Consider the following 25,862-nt stretch of genomic DNA (forward strand, 5'->3'; position numbering starts at 1 on the left):
ATCCCTCCGCCGGACATCAGAAGGAAAGCAGCCTCCGTAGCTATAGCACTCCGGTCTGAAGAACCAGGACACCTCCTTCATGACACCCTGACAAGAGCTAGGAAATGAGGGGGAAAGCAGGAGATTGATATCCAGGAAGCCGTTTGCTCAACAAGCAATAGACTTGATGAAGACAACACAGCCTAACCAGACAGCCAAGGACTGGACAGCTAAGGCATGGAAAGACCAATGGCTTCAGTCTTCCTCACCACTCCAGCGTTTTGTCACAGACCCAACAGACACCATCCCAGGCTTCAATCTACCCAGGTCTGCTTGGACAAAATTAAACCGCCTGAGAAGTGGAGTTGGACGCTTCAATGCCAACCTGTTCCAATGGGGCTTAAAGGAAAGCCCAGCATGCGAGTGCGGTAGTGAGGAACAAACAGCCGACCACATCATCTCATCCTGTCATCTCCATAGACTACCGAATGGTATCTCCGGCCTGATTGAAGTCGACGAAGCCACCAGGGACTGGTTGATGCATACTGGGCTTGAAATTTAATGAAATTTAATGTATTGGCTTTTATATCTTGTTTCTTCCTGACATACGCAAGAAGAAGAAGAAGTCCCATGGAGTCAGTGGGGTTGAACCATGGAGTCAGTGGGGTTAATGGGATTCAATATTTTTATTAAGCCTGTAAACCATGCAACTTTAATTGAAAAAAAAAACCCAACAACTTGGCAACAGAGCATCAAATACACACATCTTAACACAAAATACTGCATGTGCAGAATTATGTTCATAGTTCCAACATAATGATGAGTATGAATTCTTACTTCTGCTTAGGAGCCCGCTTTCGGCATTTCTTTTTTATGTCGGGAATATCTAGGCATTAACAGCTGAAATCTATGAGATAACGCTGACGAAACTTCGGCTAGGCACAAGTGACCTGGTGAACGAAGGGGGTCGCCTTAGATAGCTGGTCGGGGTATTTTTACAGGACAGGCAAGTGTAGCCGACAATCGGGCGTTACCCTGATCGGAACCGCCTTTAAACGAGGTCTTTATCATGGAGCATCTGCCCCGCCATTACCAGATGAACCACGGGGAGAGCGGAGATTGTTTTTATTATTTTTTTGGTCCTGCGGGAAATTGAACCCGTGACCTCTCGCACCAAAGGCAAATACCTTAACCAGTGTGCCACGCTGCTCCACGCTGCTCCACTCCATTTTCACACAATAAATTATTAACGAAATATGAGCCAGTTCAAATGTTTAAGTTATGTTTTGGTGTATGTTTTGGCACCTTACGTACGTATTTCAGGCCTTCTACAAAGTTTAAGCTTAACTATTTTAAACTGTTGCGATTTGGTAGTTCACAACATCTTGCGAATGGTAATAAATCAAGCAAGTTTTCAAATTATATGATTTGTAGAATGAACTTTTGGAAAACGTCAAAACGATTTTTAGGCTGCTTCGACCAACAATGACCGATCGTCTACCCTTATAATAATTCTTTTCACCGAAATATGACTGACCTCAGTGTTCATCTGGCTTACTCTACCAGCCGGGTCTATAGACGAATCCAATTTCACGCATTTCCTACACCTCAATGGCAGCCATAGCTGGGTCCCCCTAGCTATATCCCACCTAAAATGTGAAATGATGTGGCCTTGACGGGATATTAAACTGCATTCCATCACCCGTGTTACACGTAGACAAAAGAATGATGAAAGTTTACCAACAGAACACAATTCAACATTGATTTTTAAACGGATTTAATCCACCCAATTGGGCAGTAACAACACCAGTTTGGTGCAGACGGGACCCAGTTATAGCGGACTGAATTCTGACCATCACTTGGCTCGTTAGATTCGTCTATACAAGAGGGTTTTATGGTGCATTGCATACGAACTTAAAGGTAGATGCTGCAATACTGATAAAGATCATGAGACGATTTTGATCTTTAAATCTGCATTCCGTGTTATAATGTATTTTGCAACTGTTATTGTAGTCTGGCTTGGTAGGTATATATTGTTAGTTTTGGCAATGCGTCATCGTCATACACATGCTTAAATTAAATCTAATAGACTCCCATCTATAAAACAAAGATATATTTAGTATTTGCCCAGTACTAGTCAGTTTATAAGTAATATTAAAACCCTAGTTCGAAATTTGAATTGAAACAACGATATTGTAGAGGCGACTTATCTCTGATTCACCACCAATGACCTCAATATGCAGCGTTAGAAGCAACACATCATGTGAGTAAATATGATATTATCTACAAAATCATAGGGTGGAAGTCTACGATGATACGGGCAAAGGTCATAAAAGGCATTCATTTACCTTACAATTATCCTACCTTTATGTACTACCTGTAGGATTTTATCTGGATCACTCTACCTTTGTGTACGGCAGATAAGTTTACAGGTAAGTAATGTATTAATGATATAAGATATTGTGTGTTATAATGTTTTTTGAAGTCAAATAGTTGGAAACCTTAGTATTCTGGCTTGATACATGTATTTTTTTTACAGTTCTAGTCTGACAGTGATAGTAACTGCCGCAGAGTGCATGATGAGCTGGTCAAAGATATTATTGAGTGAATAGGCCCCCTCGTACTTTTTGGAAGATACAGGTGGCCACTTTTAGCCACCTCGTAGTCTTGTCAGCTGCTCTGTCGTAATTAACTGTTGAGTCCTCCCAATTGATGGCATGATTGGCAGAGGCAACGTGATCGATGAGAGCTGTCTGTGACAGATGATTTGCGGCTAACACGTGTGTATGACTTAGTTTCAAATATCTCTATGTCTTTTTGTTCTCAAGCGTAACACATTAGCATTTGTATATCGTCATGGTTGGGTATCAATTTTTATGGCCATTTTCTTATCTTTTGTACCAAAAATGCCCAAAATTGTGTCATAATTTGGTTACTATGATTTACTTTCGCACAGCAGAAACATAAACAAAAACCTATACGTTTAATATATTGGCCCAAAAGTTTAATAGCTGTACACCATTCGCGTATATTAGCCATTTTCGGGCCAAAAAACCAACCAACCAACCAACCAAACAAACAAACAAAGCTAGTATTTTTTACTTTGTTTAATTCGAGTGTTTCGTAGATTTCTTTTTGACATTTGGGAATGGAGGCTGGTATAAGTCCGTGAAGCAGAGTGATTTGAAGGTCTATAGCTCCCCGTACCTGGAATGAATGCGCACGAAGTGGAAAAGACTTTGCCATTTCAAAGCTAAAATGGCTAAATATGACGTTTACCTGAAAAAAAAATGCACAAATAGCTAAAATGGTAAAGGCTAATTAAACTATACACACACACAGGGCACCTACAACCTGAGCAATCGCTACAACCCTCTGCTACAAAGCGACTCAAGGACTGGCAACACCAGGTCGTACAGTAGCAGAGCTTCATCACAACTCTGAAGAAATCCGACTGAACAAGAGGGATGGAAAGTCAGTTGGTGAGTTATTACCATCTATTCACCACAAATATTTTGGTTTTGTAAAAACAATCTGTAATTATTTGAACAATAACAAACCTGATGAATCTCTACAGTATACACACATTACATCATTTTTTTTACACATCATCATTTTATTTTCATTCAAATCAACAAACAAAATATATATAAAAGACACAAAATTTGAATGAGGAGATGCTCAAAAGGCCTAAAGGCCTGAAGCGAGCACCCCTTACCCTGCCCTAAGTTACAACATACAATTACACAAACGTAACAAATAAAAGAAAAAAGAAAGAGGAGAAGAACATGCAAAGAAAGAACCAATATAAATATTTATAACATTTCAATAAATAGACATTCCACAGTTCACACAAGAAATTGATAGTTGGGGTGAAAATGGGTGGGGATGGGGGAGGTCATTAAATAATGCCTAAATATTTGATTGCACTGACGACCCCTTCTCGAATGATTATTGGGAGGGGTTTGTCGCTTATCTCCCTGGATCTATGTTTATGCTATGAATGGGCAAATGTATCACATCAAATTGTCGAAGTCTACATTATTATGTTGATATCTTGATCAATATCTGGATCTAACAGGTAGCATGTTTTATTATCAACACCTTGAATATATAGAACAGTCAATCAATCATGTGTAATAGTTAGACCGTGACAAAATTGGAACAGATATAATTTTTGTTGTAAAAACTCCCTAACATCACATCAACAAAGAATAAAACAGGAAGTTTTTGAGTCAAATGAAAAAAATTCTGCTCCACAAATGTTTATCATTTGATTGCAAATTAAATTTGTGATCTTTGTAACATTAAATATTTTGAACTAGTCATTTGTCATTAGAGATTACGTAAACTAAAAATAAAACTGTAGTAGTTTTTATCTGGCCTTATTAGGACGGTGGGCTCGTATTTTATTTTATGTGGGTAAGGGGCTGTGCAATAATTATGAGCCCCCGGGGGGTAAAATTTCCAAACAGCTCGCCAAAAATCGCTTGCCCCCTCTCGGCCCGCCAAAAATTCTTTTGCTCCCCCCTTGTGCAGGCCAATTTTTTGAGATCCCAATTTACAAACATTAAATGGTCTAGATACATGTTGCGAGCGCAACGAGCAGGAAAATTTGCATATTTAAGCGTTTCCGTACTGTTTTTCTAAGACTTTTAAAGCGTTTTATTTAAAAGGCGCCGCATGAATGTGTGCCAAAAATCGCTTGCCCCCCTCTCGGCTTGCTAAAAATTGCTTGCCCCCCCCCTTTCGGCGCGCCAAAAATTTCTCCTCCCAATTTTACCCTCCCCAGAGCTCATAATTATCGCACAGCCCCTAACAAGGCGAGTTGGAAATTTGATACGGTCACATTTTATTGCTAAACAATTATTAATTTGATTGTTATCCTATTTGTTCACATTCTTTAATGTTACGCTCATATATGTTTGATTTTAACTAGAGATCTGCTTGGCTCATCCAATGTTCTACATAGAAAATGGCAAATAACAAAACGATAAACGGTATTCCCATTATTCGTTTAATTGTTCAACAGGTAAGCAACGCTAAAATGGGCGAGAAAAGATATTACATGAGTCAAACTACGATATTGTTCTGTGCGTTAGCAGTAATTGCCATCGCAGGACTAGTTGGTTTACTATGCGGCATCTTACCCGAATGCGCGTAAGTATCTGCGATATCATGGACGGATATTTATATAGATTTTTGTGACATTTGATCGTGTGATTTAATTTCAAGCGGATAGCCTAACCCAACAGAGGCGTGGTCTCTTTTAATTCATTGCCAACCCACTACCTCCTACACTAGGCTGTTTCAAAGCGGTGTACAATTTAATTAATTAATTATTCAGGTTGTTGCATGATGGTCGGCTGCAGGGCGGACTCTGTCTGCGGGCTGTCTTAGAAGCCTGCTGACATTGCCGCACTGCAGCCGGCCAGCATAGATGCGCTTCCTTGGTGTATTCATATTTGATGTATTTTTTAAATCCACGATATGTAATTCTTTTGTATGTATTTCATTTGTATTTTGATGTATTTTGTTTGACCCCTGGGCCAGACTGGAAATCAGTGTGGACCACTGAGTTTGTTCCCCAGGCAAAATAAGATATAATAAAATAAAATAATATAACAGGGTGCACACCAGTAAGCTCCCATTGACTTTCTGTACAAGCAGGGTCCGGGAAAACGTCATTTTCTTGACTTCAGAGCGACACAATTCTTCAAAACTTGAGGTCAGATAAAGACATCTAGTGTAGAGAAATTATACGGAGTCCAGTGACTTTTTCCCAGAAAAATGCCGACTAGATCACCCCGTAAGCTCATACAGCTAACGCCACCTCACAAATAGCTTGGTGTTTCTGAAATGTAACACATTTTGAAAGTTTAGCCTATTCGTCATTAAAAGTCAGATCCTGCTCATTTTTCACAGACAATGTACTACCCAGGTCTAAATGAGGATTAAATATGAATCAGGGCCTAATAGTTGGGTTTTAAGCCTTTTCCTTTTCTAATGTGTTACATTAAGTCAAGTGCCACTTTCTCATTTTCGAAACACTGATTTTTTCTCCCAGTGTGTAGGTGACTTGTATTTACTGGTGCACTCAACACACAAAGTTATTTTTTTCTGGGCTTTAGGGGTAAAGGTGAATGGGGGGGGGGGTGTAGATGTCTCAAACTTTGAATTTGTCAATGATTCTTTGTTTTAATAGCAGGGGAAGGGGCAAGCCCAAATTGTAGGAAATGCACATACCTCCTTGTAGTTCAGTCTTTGGGCTTAGACTTACACATTGTACATTGGCAATAGCTGATGTGTTTTTACTACATCTGTTTATAATGTTATCTTACTCTCTAGAGAGCCAATAGAAGCAACCAAACCACCACCTACTGAGCCTCCTGCAACTGAACCACCACAAACCACACACAAGATACCAAAAGAAATATGGGAGGATCTACGACTTCCAACATCATTGAAACCACATCACTACGAAATTTATTTAAAAACAGACATAACTAACAAAATATTTGACGGTTCAGTAGATATTTTATTTAGTTGTGAGATTGCAACAAAATATATTATGTTACATAGTAACGCGTTGAACATTGTTGAGGGGAGTGCAACATTAAGAAATATAAATGGGCTTGAAGTTCCCGAGCTCAGCGAACCGTGGTTGTATCAACCGAACCAGTACTTGGTCGTCGAGTTATCCGATGAACTTACAAAAGGCGAGATGTATGAATTTTCAGTAAGCTTTGGAGCACCTCTGGCAGAGGTTCTCATGGGATATTACTTAAGTTCTTACACCAAAAACGATGAGAAACGGTAAGCCATGCATGTAGAGCTGTTTCTTACTCCCTATTCCAGAAAAATACAGAACTAATTTTATTAAATAAAAAAATATTATCCTTTTTTGCCGCATGAAACATAGCTAAATCCTAATCCTTTAGTTAGTCCTAACTAGCGATAAAAGTCAAATTTTAATATTTAGCCAATTTGTGAAAATAAGGGCCAAAAACATGCGTTTTAGGGTGTTTTTCGTATGCTGTGACAATAAAGTCCTAAGACCTGTACTAAGACTAATTTCATTTTATTTCTTTTAATTTTTGGAAAAGACATGTTTCATTCTTATAACCAACCATTTATTAAAGTAACACAAAAAAGTGAAAATTATAGCAAAATTTCGGCATATATTCAAGATTTTGGATGCTTAGACTTGTTCCAAGTCTGTGATTTTCGTGACTCGATTGTCAGAAAACATGCCGAAAATGCATGTTTTTGGCTCTTTTTCAAGAAATTAGTAAAATAGTGAACTTTTTCTTTTATCTCCAGTTAGGACTAACTAAATGATTAGGATTTAGCTATGTTTCATTTGGCAAAACAGGATAATATTTTTTTAATCCCAAAATATTAGTTCTGTATTTTTCTGGAATGGGGAGTAATTCGTTTCAAGGTTGCTTTATTTTGTTATTTTCAACTTTACAAGGTGGTTACTACAAGAATATTACACCTTTTACAATTGAAGACCTGAGCGCAAGAAGACCGTAAGTCCACTTGGCCCTCAACATGTATACACTAAAGTTACGTATAGTTTCTTAGGGTTTTATAATGTTTAATACATGTTCCAGGGTTGAAACATCATGAAAGGTTGTGAAAGATTTGTTTTGGCCCCTGAACATGTATAAAACATTACCAAATTATACGAAACTTTACGCAACTTTAGTGTATGCAGGTTGAGGGGCCAAGTGGACTTACGGTCTTCTTACGCTCAGGTCTACAATTGCAGCAGGTATGATGTTTATATATTATATTTATGTATTTATGTCCACAATAGAGCAGATATTACAGGGTTTTCTTGCACTGAACCCTAGATATGCCATCAATGCATTTTACGACAATTATTCTACTTTCCTTGATGGATCCGATAATGTACTTATGACTGAATAGACGCTTCCCTTACGTCCCATCATGCATGGGGGGGGATACTTCCACCGCATTCCGCCTTTCGAGTGCCATAAACCAGGGCCAAAAACCTCAAACAACCGATCTTTTTAAGCGTATTTAATTATAGACCAATCTTAGATACCTAAGATTTCCTTATACGTCTTAGATTGACCAAAATTAGTGGTGTACGGTATCGCAAAAATTAGAAAGATCACCAAAAGACCTTGAAGATTATTAGAAGCTCGTAACCTATACAGTGTGCATGTGAAGGTATCTGATAGGATCTGTGATGTGATCGATAGAGAACGAAGGGCAAAATAATACCAATCAGACCTTTTTTTGAGGACAACATTTCTGCTTTTCATAATCATAATAATTTAAAACATAATCCGACAGAAAATATTGCGTCAAATCGCCGACTCAATTTTCGGCTGGTACCTTCATCGGAAAAAAGTTATCACGAATAATAGCGCACGATGACTAATACATTTCGAAAGCAAAAAAAAAAATACTGGGATTATTATACTGTCGGCGTCCTTTTCAAAATCGTACACGTACACAATCTTTTACACAACATCGCTGTACTCGTTCAACATCGCTGTACTCGTGTATTTAATAATTACATAATATTAGTAACATCGAAATCCTTTACGATAATCCAATCAGTATGCCCATCATTTAGACAAGACCATCAGGTGCGCACGATCAATATTCATATGTCATATGTTGCTTACTTATTGATCGATGAAAGTTTACTTTAGATAAGTTTCTGATTGATATATTGATTGATTGATTGATTTGATACATGTATTATCAGTTACCTTGGAACGACACAATTCGCACCTACTGATGCCAGAAGAGCATTTCCCTGTTTTGACGAGCCTGCAATGAAAGCTAACTTCACCTTGACTATGGATTACGAGGCAGAATATCATGTTATATCCAACATGCCAGAGGAATCCACAGAAGATCTTCCTGATGACTGGAAAAAGACTAAGTTTGCAATGAGTGTACCGATGTCTACCTATTTGTTATGCTGGGTTGTTAGTGACTTTGTGTTTAAGTCTGGTGTGACGAACAATGGTGTGGAGGTAATTAAATCAAACAAACTATTCTGTCGGTCCGTGCCACGTCACTTACGGTTGACGATGCGACTCACGGTCGAGTGAAAACAAGTCCCCGATTCGATTTTTGTTGATGATTTCTGATGATTTAGATCGCAAATAGTCAGTGAAATCAAACAACCGTTTCTAAGTCTTCAGAGTGGAAGAAACTTACTTGATTTACCGTTTATATACTGACAAACTTAAAATTAAATTTCATGGTCGAGTGTCGTTTTTTCCGAAATTGAATGTCACTCCAACAACATCGCTATGTAGCCTCCTTCACAGCCGGTTTCTGTTGTTCATAACAAACCGTGAGCCACATGCAGTTTGGGCCAGAGACTAGAGATAGCCCGGATGTTGGACCGACAGAATATGTGACGTGTCATGTCAAAAGGAGACACTTTTGGGCAGGATCGTAAATGGAGAAATAGCCAAAAATCTGCCCGGGGTGATTTTTTCCCAATTTGGGTTGGTTGCGAATTTGTGATGTTATAAATGTAAAAAATATTGTCTGATAGTTTCAGACCAGAATATAACTGGCATCTTGCAATTTTGGAGACATTTCTCAAGGTAATTCCTACTCTCAACATTGTCAATAATATTTTTAAAGGCCGGTATCTCAATTTCCAATTTTCTAATACCATAACTTACAAACTCAATATCTTCGCTTAGGAATGTCCGATTCCTTTGGGGAAAACAGCGTTGTAGAGCAAAATATCTCTATATTTAAGATATGTAAAAACCTCAAAATTGATAACCTGCCCAAAAGTGTCTCCTTTTGACATGACACGTCACATATAATTATATCAACTATGCAGAGTATTTAGGAGCAAACTCCCATATTTTGGTAGCAAGTGACATATTGAGTTCATGGGGTCAAAGGTTATATGGGGTCAAATTTCAAAACTGCTCGAATCTAGTTTTAAACCCCACCAAAGCATTAATTATGTCACGGACCAGGGGTTTGGGAGAAATGAAAAGTCGGACTTGCGACGAAATCCGACAATTCCCTGGCCGTGGGTAGCGTGACCTAAAAGAAACATAGTCGAGCGGATTATGGTGGGAAATTTTGAATGGATATTGAATAAACAAAACCAGAAAACACAATTAAGTGCAAACAAAGGAACCAAAAATATACGATATCAAACACTAAAATCATTTAATTCATTAGTTCAATCTATTTTGGTCAACAATTTGTATGGGATATTTGCAAATATACGGTAGCATATAAACAGTACAACTGATATTGAGAGTGGTTTGCCAATTCTTGCAATGTTTTTTCCTTTCTTTTTAGATGCGTCTCTGGGCACGTGAAGATGCCATTGATTTTGTGGACTACGCACTTCAAAAAGGAATTGAACAATTGGATTTCTTCGATGAATACTTTGGCATTAAGTTTCCTCTTCCAAAAATGGGTATTCCAAACAATTTGTTTTCATCAGAAATAGCAGTATTCTTTCATGAGAGGACATCTGTGTGTCGGATTAAGTTTAATTTAATTCTATTACACTTTTTATTAATACATTTGAAGAAAAAAAAGATGGTCAGTAAAATTGAATGTTTATGAGTACATAATTAAAATGGTAAGAATATTTTCATGAATGCCGGGTGCAATGAAAAAAATTTGTTTTAGTAATTAGCTCTAATGTTTTCATTTAAACTCACGCACATATATCCACACATCTATGTTACCACTCCAGAGGTATGAGTCCAGATGAAATATAGGAATATCAATATTAATGTCCATGAAGCGGCATAATGCATTTTATTCTCTAATAGGAAAGTGCTAATTATACGCTCCATTCCATTTAATTATGATACATAACCGTATTCAAAGTTCTCATTTAGGCCTATATGTTAAAGCACATGAAACATTCTATGTGTTCCCTTGTCTTGCAGATATGATTGCTATTCCTGACTTCTCGGCTGGAGCTATGGAGAATTGGGGATTGATCACCTATCGAGAGACAGCCCTTTTGTATGAGGAAGGGGTTTCATCAGCAGGCAATAAGCAGAGTGTGTGTTCTATTGTAGCTCACGAATTAGCTCACCAGGTAGGGACCATACATGCCTTTGTCATAATTCTTTGCGGGTTTGTTTGTATGAGAGAATCCAGCCTATATCAAAAGTGGTAAACTATGAAGGCAAACATTGAGCGAATGCAAAGACGTTGTTTGTTGCAACATGTCATGTTTTATACCGATGTTTGATCTACAGCCTGTCTAAAAAAATCGTGCAAGTGGAAAGCGCCATCTGTGGCAATTAGAAAATACTATTGTGACATGATGCTTACATCAACGTCAAGGGAGCAGTCCTAACTTTCAAATACCGTTTGTATCATTCATTTTGGTTTCGGCAATCCAGTGATCTGCTTCACTAAACACAAATGTATGAAAACCTTTTTGTGCCACTTTTTAGAAAATTGAAGAAAATGTTATATTCAAATACCTGTACAGTACAGTTAATAAAAGAACATTCTTGTGTAGGATTAGAAACGATTATGTAACAACTGTTCAGTAAAATTTCAAACATATACGACATGCAATATTTCGTTGACATGATTTTAATTTTACAACAGAACACAATGTGCAATATTTGTCTCTCTTTTAACATGTCTTTAGAGACAAAGAGAACAGTATTACCATGATAAAATCATTGACATGTACATGTATTTAATTTTTACAGCAGAATGTGAAATATTTATGTCTTTTAAATATGTTTTAAGTGGACAAAGAGAATAATAATACCTGTATCATGATAAAACAGTCAAAAAGTTTTTTTATTGTTGTGTCGGCGCATTCTTTTGATTTCACGAAGGACCTCTTGATAAACTTTATGCTGTCATTGATTTACATGTATAGCCCTCTTCCCTTGTAAAAGTGGCACAATTGTGATTTTACCCCTTTGTTGTTAACTAAACATATCTCGAGATTAAAATAAGCAAATTGATCAGAACAAACGGCATTTGCAAACTAAGACTGCGCCCTTGGCGTTGATGTAAGCATCGTGCCACAATATTATTTTCATAATTGCCAAAGAGGGCGATTTTCACCTGCACAATTGTTTTAAGACAGGCTGTATGATGCAGGATCATAAAGCATTTGTACAACTACATTTTGCAGACAACCACCTTGAAATTGAACATTTAGTTTTCAAGATATTAACTGTTGATATGTTTCCAAAACAATATGCAACAAAAGAAATTATTGTCTTTGTTTGGCTATATCTGAAAAATCAATATACCCGACATCCGACTGATTTTGCTTGATCACACATCACATTCATTATGTTTGATTACAGTGGTTTGGCAACCTTGTTACTCTAAAATGGTGGGATGATACTTGGTTGAATGAAGGCTTTGCCAGTTATGTTGAATATTTGGGAGCAGATTATTCAGAACCACTTTGGGGAATGGTAAGTAATACAATACCAATTGTTCTAAGTTAGTATTAAATCTACTTCGATATTTGCTCTTAATCCGACCTTGAGATCAAATATATTGATCTCAGCATTCAATATAATTCAGGTTTTTACCGTGTACAAGGAGTTATTTTAATATGAATATTTGAACCCATACTCTAAAATGAAAAGACATATCACCCACCTTTGCACAGTATTGTTTGTGGGGCCTGAGAGCACATCAGATCGTCGGCTTTTTCTCCCAGCTACATACACTTTAAGTACATGTCAGTAGATTTATAAATTTTACTTCGAGGACTGTTAAATATGAAAAATAAAAAAAATGTCAATTTTACTAATAAGTTGAACTTCGCTGAGTAGCTTGTTCTGGATGAAAGCTGATAATCGTACTGTGTCTGTGGGTCGTTAAGTAATATTTGAGTAGTCGGTGTGTCTTTGACTACCGTCCCAAGAACCTTTCCTATAAATATAAAGGTATTAACCTCTATACCAGTATAAATGCGCTATATATAAATCTATGACGTTTTTTATAATTATGTAGACTGATCAGTTTGTCGCGAGAACTCTACAAAGGGTTCTGGTAACCGACTCATTGGCAACATCAAGACCTATATCTATACCAGTTTCTACTCCAGAGGAAATCAATCAACAGTTTGATATCATTTCGTATAATAAGGTAAATTTGACTCCCAACTTTGATTCGTTTCACTTTTGATCACATTGTTCCTGCCGTCATCGTAGTTGTTGTTGTTGCTGTTTGTTATTACCAGAAGAATCCAATTTGTTTAAGACGATTCTACCCCTCCTGATCATTAAACATTAAAATAATGTAACAAAATTGAACACAATGTAAAAACATGTAATACACAAATACTTCTGCAAATGAAAAATAACACTATGCATGCTGTAGTATCAAGCATCAATCATAACTTTGGAATTGCCATCTTTTCAGGGAGCATCATTAATGCGAATGTGTAGCTTTTTCCTTGGAGAGAGTACGTTTCAAAAAGGACTAAAGGTTAGTATTTAAATTCAGTTACGTGGCTCAGCTCTCGTTAACCCTAGTCTTACTGACGTAATTTTACTCACACGTTTTACTATGGGCTAGTATGGAATTTTCTAACATACCCCCTATGCTGTTCTGTTTGGTACCGTTGGATACTTTATGGGTCTTTGCTATGCAGTGATACTAAATGCGAAGGTCCTACCACGGGGTAAGGTGGTAGGTAAATGAATATCGTAAAATGAGCGCAAGGGCTGATTTTTAATTTGGCCGAGTCATTTGGGGGCTAGAGTTGATTTGTTAGGGGGTTTCACTATCCCTTAGAAAAAGGGTTAAAAGCTTTTCTTTTTTTGCAATGTCGGCTTAGGGCAACATTGTAAATGTTGATGGGCTCTCGACGGGAATTTATAGTATTTCTACGATAACGTTATCGGTTATTACAGTAATAGTGCAGTAGGTTCCTGTCTGAGTAGTCGAGCTTTCATCAGATGTGTCTCTGACTTCATCGGGACTGGTGAAGGCAGAGACTCATCATCCTGATTAAATAAGAGATAGGCCTATATCATCCTGATGAAGTCACAGACACATCTGACGAAAGCTCGATCACTCACAATGGGACATGGTGCACCAGTACTGTGATAAACGACGGCGATCTCGTAGAAATATGTTATCATAATCTTTTCTTGCAGAACAAATCTGTTGTTGCCATGGTCTCAACCCCAGCTCGGCAACTCGGGAATTAGACACTTGCACTTTGCAAGTTATTCAAGAACGGTGTATAGTAATATGATATTCATCATTATGTGGAAATCTATACCATTCTATACCATTTTCACCCTAATGTGGCAATGATGTCACTGCCACTTCAGGGTGAAAAGGGTATAGATTTAAAATGTATACAACATTTTAAATCTATCATGATGGCGTATTTTCTTTCAGAATTATCTGGAATATTTTAAATATGGCAACGCTGAAAATAATGATCTCTGGATGTTTTTATCGGAGGTAAGTTAAAAACGCGAAAGTTAAAAAGCCTTGCTTTTATCAGGTCATACATTCTTGAAAAGGGTATTATTAAACATGAAAGGTGTTTATCAATATGTGTACATCCATATCAAAACGATGCACTTGTCGGCTGCTACATGTGTCTCATTTCACATAATAGCTGGGAACAAATATCAGACTTATCTCAAGCAGAAATCACTTCAAATCATCCCAAAGTCACATGGTTAACTTGGTAATGTTCTAATTCCCAAACCATGTGACTTGGGGATGATTTATAAGTGACCTCCACTTGAGATGAGTCTGGTATTTGTCTCATTTGTGAAATGAGACATATGTAGCAGCCGACAAGTGCGTCGTTTTGATATGGATGTACACATATGTGATTTATCAGTGGATTGTTTGAGCATATCTGTTTCTGTAGTGGTCAAAACACAATCATTGATCAAAATTACACAGAAAAGTCAAAATGATTTCCCTCTTTCTATAGTGTGTTCACCAAACTTTCAGATATAGTGCCTTTAGTTCCCCTTAGTAGATAAACCCCACCCCCAAAAAAAAAAAAAAAACACGCAGTGATTTATAGTGCGCTACGCACAGGCACAACGCCTAGACGTAGATCCACAAGCCTCAGCACACTTTACAGATAACAAGGTACTGACGAGAGGTATACAGCTAGTAGTCCCTTAGAACGAATTAATCCTTGGCACTCTATTATTATTATTATTTATAATATCATTAATATTGCACACCGACATCCCCTGGTTAATAATCACATTGTACAGCAGAGACACTAAAATCAACACCCGGGATCGATACACGTGAATATGCACGATTTGATATTCAGACGATAAATCTTTGGATACCGGGATAGAAAATGATGAATATCTCCCGTAATTGTTTTATTCTAAAGAAGCCATATTTTGATACTTGCACTTGAATATATGTGTTGAAAGGATATGATAGTCGATAGCTTGCGTATTGAGAAAGAACCGTGCGTATTGAGCTCAAAAACTGACAAAAATTCTGATTTTATATGCGCCGAACTATAGCGCAGCGTAGGTCACACGTGGAGGCAGTCTAAAAGCAGATGACCTCATGGCGTATACCATGCTCACTAACATCTACAGATGTCAGTGACCAGGCTATTGTCAATAGCCTTAATTGGATGTCCCTCGGCCTATTATGCGTCTCAAAACTATTAAACAGGTCGGAACAAAATGGCCATGCGTGGCTGTTGATTGAACCTACCAAGGCGAATTCTGCCATGAAGATATCGGGGCGATGACACTCTGTATCGTAAGTATGATCAACATTTTCAACAATATAATACTGTATTTCAGGCAGCAGAAGAGGATGGCTTAATAATAGACGTGAAACAAATAATGGACACCTGGACTCTTCAGATGGGTTATCCCAACGTAAGAATAGATCGACAGTATGGTTCTGGTCCTGAATTTACCGCAAATCAAACGAGGTTTCTAATCGACCCTGAAGGAAATACTACCACGGAATATGGCGATTTGGGGTCAGTTTACGAAATTGTATCTTATATCGTGCCATATGCCATTCCATTCACACTCACTTTCACACGAACTACACAACAACACCTCACTATGCCATATAGTTTATTTTTGATAACTAAAACTATGTTATTAATCATGATGAACGCATTCCGTTGAACTGGAAATTATATTGATGTTGCTTACTTGCTTAAGATGAGTGGTGTTCTCGAACTACAAAAGCACGCCGAATCCTTCTTTCCTGATGGCCATTCCCAAATCCACAACATCCAGTCCAGTGTCCTGTTTCAATACATCCACATATGTTAGAGGGGGTCTGCCAGGTTGTCTGTTTCCATGCTTAGGTGTCCAATGGATCAGCTTGGCCACAGGTTCGTTTTTGCTTCTGTCCTCCTCTCTCTGATCGTCTGTGATAGTTTCGGTAGCTCACCATACAGTTCTTTGTTCGTGATGTCCTCCTTATAATTTATGTTGTATACTGCTCTAAGCATTATTGTGTATAGCAACCATCAAGTTCTTTACATAGTCTGGGAGACATGGTACATGCTTCACATCCATAAGTTAGTACTGATTCAACGGTAGCAGCAAATATACAGATTTAAAGATGCATTACATCATGGCCAATTTTAGTAGGCCAGAAATTCGACAATCTCATCCATAGACAACCGTGTTAAGCATGTTAACCGCAATCCAAAGTAAGTAGTCTACTTGGGAAGCTAACAAACAGAGGGAGTTGTAATAGCCAGAGTATGCACAAAGGGCAAGTGGACTACGGAGAAGTCTACTCACATCAGATCATAGATCAAGGATTATCTTGATCTGCATTAAACCCACCGTGCTTTCAAGATATATGATCGTCTTCTGGATCGAATGTACTTTTTCAAGTAAAATTTAAAACTTTTCACAAAGTAAGTTCTTCCAGGCAGGATATTATTTTAAATACAATGTATTGCATATTTAAATGATATATTAATGACAAGACGAGACACATTTTACGATGTTCTTTACAGATATCAATGGTATGTACCGCTTACATACGTCACAGCTGAAGATCCAAGAGATCCTGAAATCGGTGGTCTTAATTGGCTGGATCCAAAAACAGAACGTAATTATTGTCAAGCTCATTCCTCCATGTTATGTATCTTAAAATGAGGCAGCTGGATTCTACCACCCTCTGCATGTAACCCATGCTTAGACATCGTAATTAATGCTCATTGGCATAAAGTATACCTAAGCATAGGGAAAATGCGCAATTTTTGAGAGTAAAATGCTCGCCCTGTGTTTGAAAATTTACCAAAATGTGTGATTTTGTACTGTAAAACCTTTTTTCTTCTATATTTTCTTGCAATTTTTTGAGACGGCCTATTTTCTATACTTTTTTTTAACATGGATTGTGTAGCAGATCATTATCGATTCTTTGATTTTAGTGAAAACGTCAGGTTTTTGGATAATGAGTACTTAAAATTTATGGTTATTTTGGGAAAATCTTAAAATTCGCGGACCTAAAATGCGCAATTATACCCAAAATGCGTAAATTTCGGCGTTTTTTGCGCATTGCACATTGTCCCTGTCCTTAATTATACCCTTGAAGCTCCTGAACTTAGAGTCCATTAAGGAGGCTGTGTACTCTCAGACATGCATGTAGCAAAAGTGCAATAACTTTGTAAGTATTCGCGCAAGACATATAAAAGTATACATTTTTATGAAGGCAAGACATCAATAAATCTTAATATAAATACAGATTTGGGGTAAAAACAACAATTATGAAGAAAATCACAAAAAGTGAGTTTTTGGCAATATTTGTTAGGTACATCATAACAAAAAAACACTCTTTCCAAAATATTTTATTTTGTTTTTAGCTCAATTTTGAGGCTCCATTCCAAAAACGGTTTTTAATTTTTTTGATATTGGCCTTGTTTTTTGAGATATTGACCATATAAGGCATCAAAATGAACTTTTTAAAATTCACAAACGCCTATTTGCACAAAATGATGCCTAAAATCGGAAATAGACCAAAATATAAAAAAATAAGAAAACCGTTTCTTGAGTCGATCATGCTTTTTACGATGATCATATTTGCTTACCTATAGATGCTGTATTTATTGAGTTATCGTGTACCTAAATCGTCATTTTACCGAGAAAATGAACATTGAAATAATGGCCGTTGAAGTTTAAAGTTGTCACATTTTGCACTTTCATCGAATCTCGCAGGAGAATGCGGCAGTTTTTATTTTTCTACCTTACATTACATAAACATCGGGTAAATCCACGGCCCCTTGAGAAGTTTGAGCGAAATCCATTCATAACTTGATATTTAAATCGGGGGGAAAGAACTTGAAAAAACCATTTTTATCAGCTAAAACGGAGCCATTTGACCACTATGTTTTTGTGCTTACGTGGTGTTTCCATAAGATGCGCCGCGCATGCAGATAAGCGTCGCGTATGCGTAGCGTATTTGAGCGTTAACAAATTGCGCGATACGCAACGCGATGCGTTGTTGCCCGCGTGTACCCTGCTGGTACAACAAAGATTTTCTTTCCTTTTCAATTTCAAACACGAGTGGAATAGTGAAATAAAATCCTTAAAATATTGCAGTTGGAGTTTACAAATCTGGATTTTCATTCCTTGTATTTATAAAAAACATAGCAAAGTACAAACATATCAAAAAAACTCAATTTTGCGAAGGAAACAATGTCTAGAGTACACAGCTGCCTTTTAAGCATGTTAAGATTAACATGGACTGTAATAATATTTCGTTAATCTTAATTAATATTTAAATGAAGACATTTCTATTAAATTTTGAAATATCGTAAAGTTTGTAAATACTAGGCTATATACCATTAATAGGCGATGGATGTCAATACCACGAGGACCTATTTGTTTGTGTGGTATCTGAAAAGACTGCTTTAAAATCACTGAAATTGATTTTGTTGTTGTAATATTGGCTAAATTCATTCGTACGGCATCGGTTTTTAGTTTCACCACATATTGGTGGTGTTTAACTGTGAGAGTTCTGAATATGAGAAAATTCCGCACGAAATTAGCTATTTTCCCATTGAAAACTGTGTAATAGATAATTGGTGGTATTGAACCACTTGCAACTTATTGTTTATACAGGAACTGTTGCATTAACAAACTTGGATGACAACGAGTGGTTGTTAGTTAATTATGACGAACGTGGCTACTACCGAGTTAATTATGACGCTAAAAATTGGGATCTACTGAAAGCACAGCTCATTAGTGATCACGAGGTGGGTGTTAAATATCATCACCATCACCACCACCACCACCACCACCACCACCACCACCACCATTATCATCATCATCATCATCATCATCATCATCATCATCATCATCATCATCATCATCATCATCATCATCATCATCATCATCGTCGTCGTCAGTATCTGTATTTTGGTCACATTACTTTACTTATCAGTACAACACTCCTCTGCTCATTGCAATTAATCTATCTTTGATTTTTTTTATTTGTTCGTTAAGGTTATATCAATTGCAAGTCGCTCAGCCCTCCTAGGCGATGCTTTCAATCTAGCTCGTGCAGGTGCCTTGAATCAGACAACAGCTCTAGATCAAACGTTGTACTTGGTCAATGAGAGAGAGTATATACCCTGGTATACAGTGTCATCAGTCACTGGTTACATAGATTTAATGCTTAGCCGATCCGGAGCTTATGGTTCTTTCGAGGTAAGGTGGCTTGAACATCTGAGTAAAGAGGCTATATTTAAAGAGATTAATCTAGAACAAATTTACCTTTGGCATTTATCGAAAAAAGCCCGCAATCGAGCGATAATTTGCGCCTTTAAGCTTGAATGTAACAAAGGCTTTTTGTGAATGTTCTCAATATTATTATCCATGTACAATGTACATAGACAAAGTATAGAAACTTATAATTCAGTTCATGATTGGTTACCCCAGATTAAAAAAGAAATAAATGAACAAACTATTCTTAATTTGGATAGATGTTTGAGAAGAAAAATATTAGACCATATTAAGAAATTTACTACCAGCGCCAATGTGTGTCACTCCGTCGGTCATGCTATGCCACAGTCCTTTGATGTGTGTATGGCCGTCCCGCACACCATGTACGTACTGTGTTATAAACATCGGGTTATATTTCCATCGTAATAATTAAACGACGGTTCCTGCGCTTTATTCAAAATCTCTGATTTTGACAAAACTACGGCACGTAACGTCTTGAATTTTGCAAGGTATGTTAGTTTAATACAGTGCATTATAATCATGTAAAAACAGAATTTTGAAAAAAAAACCGCTGATGGTTATAATATGGCTTTATCGCAGATACGCGAAATTATACTTCTCTGAATTCTTATGGTTAGAGGTGTTGTCATTTAGAAGAATTTTGAAATTTGACCCCCGTATTAAGTTTGATGTCTCATAATTTGCATGGGATGCCTTTTAGTATATTCATACAGGGACCTACTAGAAATGCAGTGTGAAAACAGAATTTAGGTTAACATTTTTTAAATTTTATATATTTGGTCTTCACAAACCTCCGCGGCGTCAGCGCAAACCTATTGATCAATTTGTATAGATGTACGTTATTTGCATTCAGCCGCACGTGTACGGCGAATCACATGAATTATCTTCTTATTGTTGTCTTATTGTATTTTATCCAGAAATATATGTTACAACAAGTGACCCCTCTATATGAGGATGTTGGATGGGAGGATACGGGAACTCATCTAGAGAGGTAATTGATGCTGTTGCTGTTGTTTTTATTATCTGTATTATTGTAAATGTGGTTAGTTGTTTTAGTCCGTTGTTGTGGCATTATCATTTTACGTTGTTCTGTTGTTATTTATTACTGTGTTTTCATTTCTCCTTCATCCCCCAAAGTGATTAGGTGACTGACTCGAGTAATGTATAGTGACTCGACTCAGTTATCAGCTGCCTCTATAAATTAGGTCCTTATAGGGCGAGTTTCCCGACAGTCTTAGTAAGCCTTAGTCTTAAGGTGGCCTTGAGGCTACTAAGCCTAGCCCACTCTCGAAGCCCGAGTCTTAACTCTAGCCGGATTTCTTCAACGCAAATTCAACCTAGTCTTAGTGGCCTTGCAGGCTTAACGTTTGACAACCTCGTCTCTTTCTACCAGCGACTTAATTGTATAGGCTGTTGGAGGTAGATGTGCATAAGCTGTGGTCCTCGCGGTTTACCGTACTAACAAGGTTTTAAGCTTATGACAAAATTAACGAAAAATGTAAATTTTGCATCCATTCCAGACGTGTTCGTTCCATTGCAGTTAGCTTTGCTTGTGGTTATGGTAATGAAAACTGCACGAGGACAGCTATAGGTATGTTTAAGGAATGGATGGATAACCCAGCAAAGAACACGTAAGTATTAAAAACCCAGTAGCATAGCCTGGGGCTTTCACGACATACACGAACAAAGAAAAACAAAAAGGAAATGAGGAACAAAAATTGAAGAGGGAAACGGAAAAGAAGAGAGGTAAAAAAGGAGAGTGAGAAGGGAAAGGAAGAAGAGGAATAATAAAATATTGAGATGGGAGAGGGGGAAATAGAAGAGGATGACAAAATACTACTTTGAGTGAGACTTGGTGAAAATGTACATTTTATGTTCGGTTATAAGTTTGTATTCTTCTCAGAGATGGTTACAGTAACTGTAACACTTTTAAAGAGTATTTCGTGATCCTAGAATCTTCTTTTTGTGACATTTTCCAGAAGATATCTACGAAAAAAGCTTATTCGCAATATTTCAGTTGATTCCGATTTTGCGTTTGCGATTTATGCATATGTATTGCACTGCTCCGTATAGGATGTGTTCTAATTTTGTTCTGGTGTACCATAACGTAATTCAAATTTTCACGATATTTTTGCAAAACAAATTAATTTGCAAGAAATTTGTTTGCACATAAACTTTATGAAGCCAGAGGTTTCCATTGGTATAAAAATTTCAACTTTTTTGGGGATGATGCTGTGGATTACGAAATACCCTTTTAATTTCATTTTGTTCATTCCAACCATCAATATTATAACTGGGAATCTGGGATAGACGATACCATCAACTAATTGTTCATATTTGTCCACACAGAATTCACCCTGATCTGAAATACTATGTGTATTGCACAGCCATTGCTGCTGGTGGGCAAGATGAATGGTTCTTTGCATTGGAACAGTATCAAGCAACATCGTCTTCATCAGAACAATCAAATTTACGCAGTGCTATGGCATGTGCAAACGAACCGTGGATTCTAAGCACGTGAGTACGAGGCATTATAAAAATCAGAGTAATCAAACGGTCATATGCTCAGAGATGCCAGTTTTCAGGTACATTTTGCTCTAATTGTTACTGCATAAAAGTATAGGAAAAGTTACATTTGGCAGCTACTTTACCATTATTTGGCAACATTGACTGACATATGTGCTCGTAATTACAATAATTGTTTTGAATTTACAACATAATATTAGGTTAAAAAACCGTGGAAATAATTGAATTAATATAATACAACGGATTATTCGCACAACCATTCACATTGTATCTACACACATCATCATCATCATCATCATCATCATCATCATCATCATCATTATTTTATTTTCATTCAAATCAACATACAATATATTATATAAAAGACATAAAATTTGAATGAGGAGATGCTCAAAAGGCCCAAAGGCCTGAAGCGAGCACCCCCTTACACTGCCCTAAGTTACAACATACAATTACACAAACTTAACAAACTTAACAAATAAAAGAAAAAAGAAAGAGGAGAAGAACATGCATCTCCCACCTCATTTACCTAAATCTCTGAAGATGAGGTTAGTAAATTGGTCTCGCTCCTAATTGATATAATACCAGCTTGATTGTTCAGAAATCAGTGGGATATTTTTGCCTACCTTTACTGTTGTTACCTCTTTCTGAGGGTACATTCCCTAAGTCATTGGGTGAAGCAATACTCATTCTCATATCTCCCAGTCCCACTCTCAAGAAACCATCCAGACATTAATCAGCAGGCTCCTACATGCCTATGTCTAACATTTTATTGGGATCTAAGCTAATTTTGGTGACAAATAAAGTCAATCTATGTATGTTAATAACATTAATGAGACATGTTTCAATCTGCTGAAACTGCACGCATGATTGAAGAGAACCGTTTTATAAAGAATGCCCATTGGCTCTTGAATTAAGGTTTATTAACACTGATTGCTTCATTTACTTTTTGGTATGTAATTATTAGATATCTAGAATATTCCAGGGACAAAGATCTCATACGCTCTCAAGATGAAATCGGTGTAATAACATCAGTAGCCTCTAACACTGTTGGAGCTCCATTGGCCTGGGATTACTTCAGAGGAAACTGGGATTATCTTTTTGATATGTAAGTCAAATATCATAGCAACATAAATATCAACTTTAAGATGTATTGAAAATAAATATCGATATATATTATGTTTATGGAAAACCTCCCAAAGCATTCTTTTCTAAGACTATTTTAATGTGATTGATTATTATGTAAAATTCTGTAATGTCTATCCACAGGTATGGCCAGACTGCATTTTCCTTTTCGGATTTGGTCGAAGGAGTGACGAGAAAGTTTAATACCGAGTTTGCTATGGAAGAGGTATTTCTAATGGTTCCATTGAAACCGATAAAACATGCACACACCCACTCCACACATTCCAACCCACCGGTCCCACCTCAACACCCACCTGCACACAGAATGCAAGTACGCGGTGACGAGAGTTAAACTTTACCAGACTTAACCAGCACTTAGAGCAAATGAAATGTTCCAAAAACGTAAAAGAAGCTCAAACATGAAAAATATTATGTGTGTCGTCATCCTTTTTCATCAGAGTAACTCCAATGCCCATGCACACGAATAGTCAAAGACATGATACATAATTATTAAATACATATTATATTACATTTTACATATTCTAATTTAGATAACTTCTTTGGTAAAGTTTAGTTGATAAATGAGTATTAAATATGTTCATCTGGACTTACATACAAACATACAACTATTACTACAGTTGTACTTACTATTTTTGATAGCGACAGTATCGGGTCTGATCGCGTCTTATCTACCTGGATGATTAAGAATATTCACAAATTTATAGTTTACTTATGTATTTTCAAATCGTAACATTTACAAATGATTCTTCTTCTACATGTAATGTTGTTTGCATTATTATTATTTAAGCTGAAAAAGTTCATGGTGGAACACCCGGACCAGGGAACAGCAAGTCGTACTTTTGTACAGATGGTTGAAGCAACGCAAGCTAACATACGCTGGATGGACTACCATTATGACGATGTGGAAAGGTGGCTTAAAGGAGCAGTACCAAATTGAAACAAAACAGATTTAACAGTATCAGGATATAAATTCTTACCTCTAAAGAATACTTCACTTGTACCCTTCATGAATATGTATGAGTGTCATTGCCTTATGTTAACGAAGATGTGCCAGATAAAGAGACCTGTCCTTATTTACGATCGGAAGAGGCAAATTAGAGAAATGCCTGTAACAGTGGCGTACCGGAAACATTGCCTGGCACAAAATACCGGGACCAAAAATGACCAAAATCTGTGATGTGCAACTTTTTGTGCGGCTATTGGGCTATTCCATTTGAAATCCACACTACCCCTGTGTAAAATTTTGGAAATATCTTCCACAAGGGCAGTATGAATTTTGTATGTAAAACACATTAGGTAGTTCCATTTGAATTTCATACACCCTCTGAGAAAGATTCAGCCTGAATCTTCCACAGAGAAAGGGCGAGTTCCAAATGGAGCTGCCTAATGTGCTAATTTCTTATTATTCATATTCCCTCTGTGGAACATACTTCCAAAATCTTCCACAGGTGTAGTGTGGATTTAAAATGGGGGCCCATTTCCCGGTAAAGTCAGCGTAACGATCTTCAGAACTTTTTAAAATTTAAAAACTGTTAAATGGTTGAGGCAAACTTTGATTTAATTATTTTACCTTACCGTTGCAAACTTTTACTCTATGTTCTTTCTCAAAAGAGTATCATGAGAGGCTTTTATATGAATAGTTTATTTTACTAAGAGGCGACTTGATAAAACGCTACCTTGAATAGTTAGCGTATTCATTCATCCATTATTAACGAGCTAATTTCTTTTTAATATCAATAGTTTAATTTGTTTCAACCTGTTTTATTCAATTATGGCTTTAATATATCATATATTGTCTTTAGGCGAGCTTTTACTAAACATGCCTCAAGTTGATGTATTACAATTTGCGGATGTTACCATGGTTACAGACCCGGGTACATCTTGGCAATTACAGACTTGAATGTACAGGGTGTATTAAAATAAAGTATACAGTCTGAAAAATGCCACTAGATTAAAAAGTATGAAGTATTTGGTCAAAATACTTTAGTTGATACCTGCATCAACATCTTGTCCTTCCACAACTGTTAAATCACAGGCGTGTGGCCATTAATAAGAACTCAGTGGCTATTTTTGTCAGGCGTGTAAAAATGCAGTTGCGCAAAGTCTATGAAATATGGAATGAAAATCACAGTTTTATCACTTTCTTTACAGTAATTTACAGCACGCTTTCCAGAATTGATTGGCAATCGTGTGATTGCTTTAAAGCACCAAATGGAATGCCCCTAAGATCTCCTGATCTTACACCTCTGAATTTCTTCTTGTGGGGCTATCTGAAATCACAAGTCCTCCTGCATACCTGTTGATGAACAGAGACACATAATTGCACAAGTTGACATCCCAGGCATGACATACCACTCATAAGGCGTGGTGTGAATGCCAAGTTAAGGAGAGCTGATATCTGCATACAGAGGAATGGTGGTCATACCCTGGTGGCCATATGGTAGACCAAGACTCTCAATTACTGTAAAGAACGTGGTTAAT

The 25,862-nt window shown here is 37.0% G+C and overlaps 1 protein-coding gene across 1 annotated transcript; it reads left to right on the forward strand.

The window, feature by feature from the left end:
• Positions 1-5,026: 5,026 nt before the first annotated feature.
• On the forward strand, positions 5,027-24,972 carry LOC140157729 (aminopeptidase N-like). Its single transcript, XM_072180975.1, has 19 exons — positions 5,027-5,139; positions 6,328-6,795; positions 8,732-9,005; positions 10,315-10,435; positions 10,920-11,074; positions 12,321-12,434; positions 12,982-13,116; positions 13,393-13,458; positions 14,383-14,448; positions 15,789-15,973; positions 16,979-17,073; positions 19,086-19,219; positions 19,470-19,673; positions 20,627-20,700; positions 21,230-21,340; positions 22,059-22,226; positions 23,203-23,343; positions 23,505-23,586; positions 24,169-24,972. The coding sequence occupies exons 1-19, from the start codon at positions 5,027-5,029 to the stop codon at positions 24,316-24,318; spliced, it is 2,856 nt and encodes a 951-aa protein (XP_072037076.1). The 3' UTR covers positions 24,319-24,972.
• The last annotated feature ends 890 nt before the right edge of the window (positions 24,973-25,862 follow it).

The sequence above is a fragment of the Amphiura filiformis genome, chromosome 7, assembly GCF_039555335.1.
Source record: "Amphiura filiformis chromosome 7, Afil_fr2py, whole genome shotgun sequence".
In the NCBI taxonomy this organism is placed as follows: Eukaryota; Metazoa; Echinodermata; class Ophiuroidea; order Amphilepidida; family Amphiuridae; genus Amphiura; species Amphiura filiformis.

Coding starts and splice junctions, on each gene's coding strand:
- LOC140157729 (XM_072180975.1), top strand. CDS start 5,027: ATGGGCGAGAAAAGATATTACATGAGTCAAACTACGATATTGTTCTGT. Junction 13,459..14,382: donor CGTTTCAAAAAGGACTAAAG/GTTAGTATTTAA, acceptor ATTTTCTTTCAG/AATTATCTGGAATATTTTAA. Junction 19,674..20,626: donor GAGCTTATGGTTCTTTCGAG/GTAAGGTGGCTT, acceptor TATTTTATCCAG/AAATATATGTTACAACAAGT.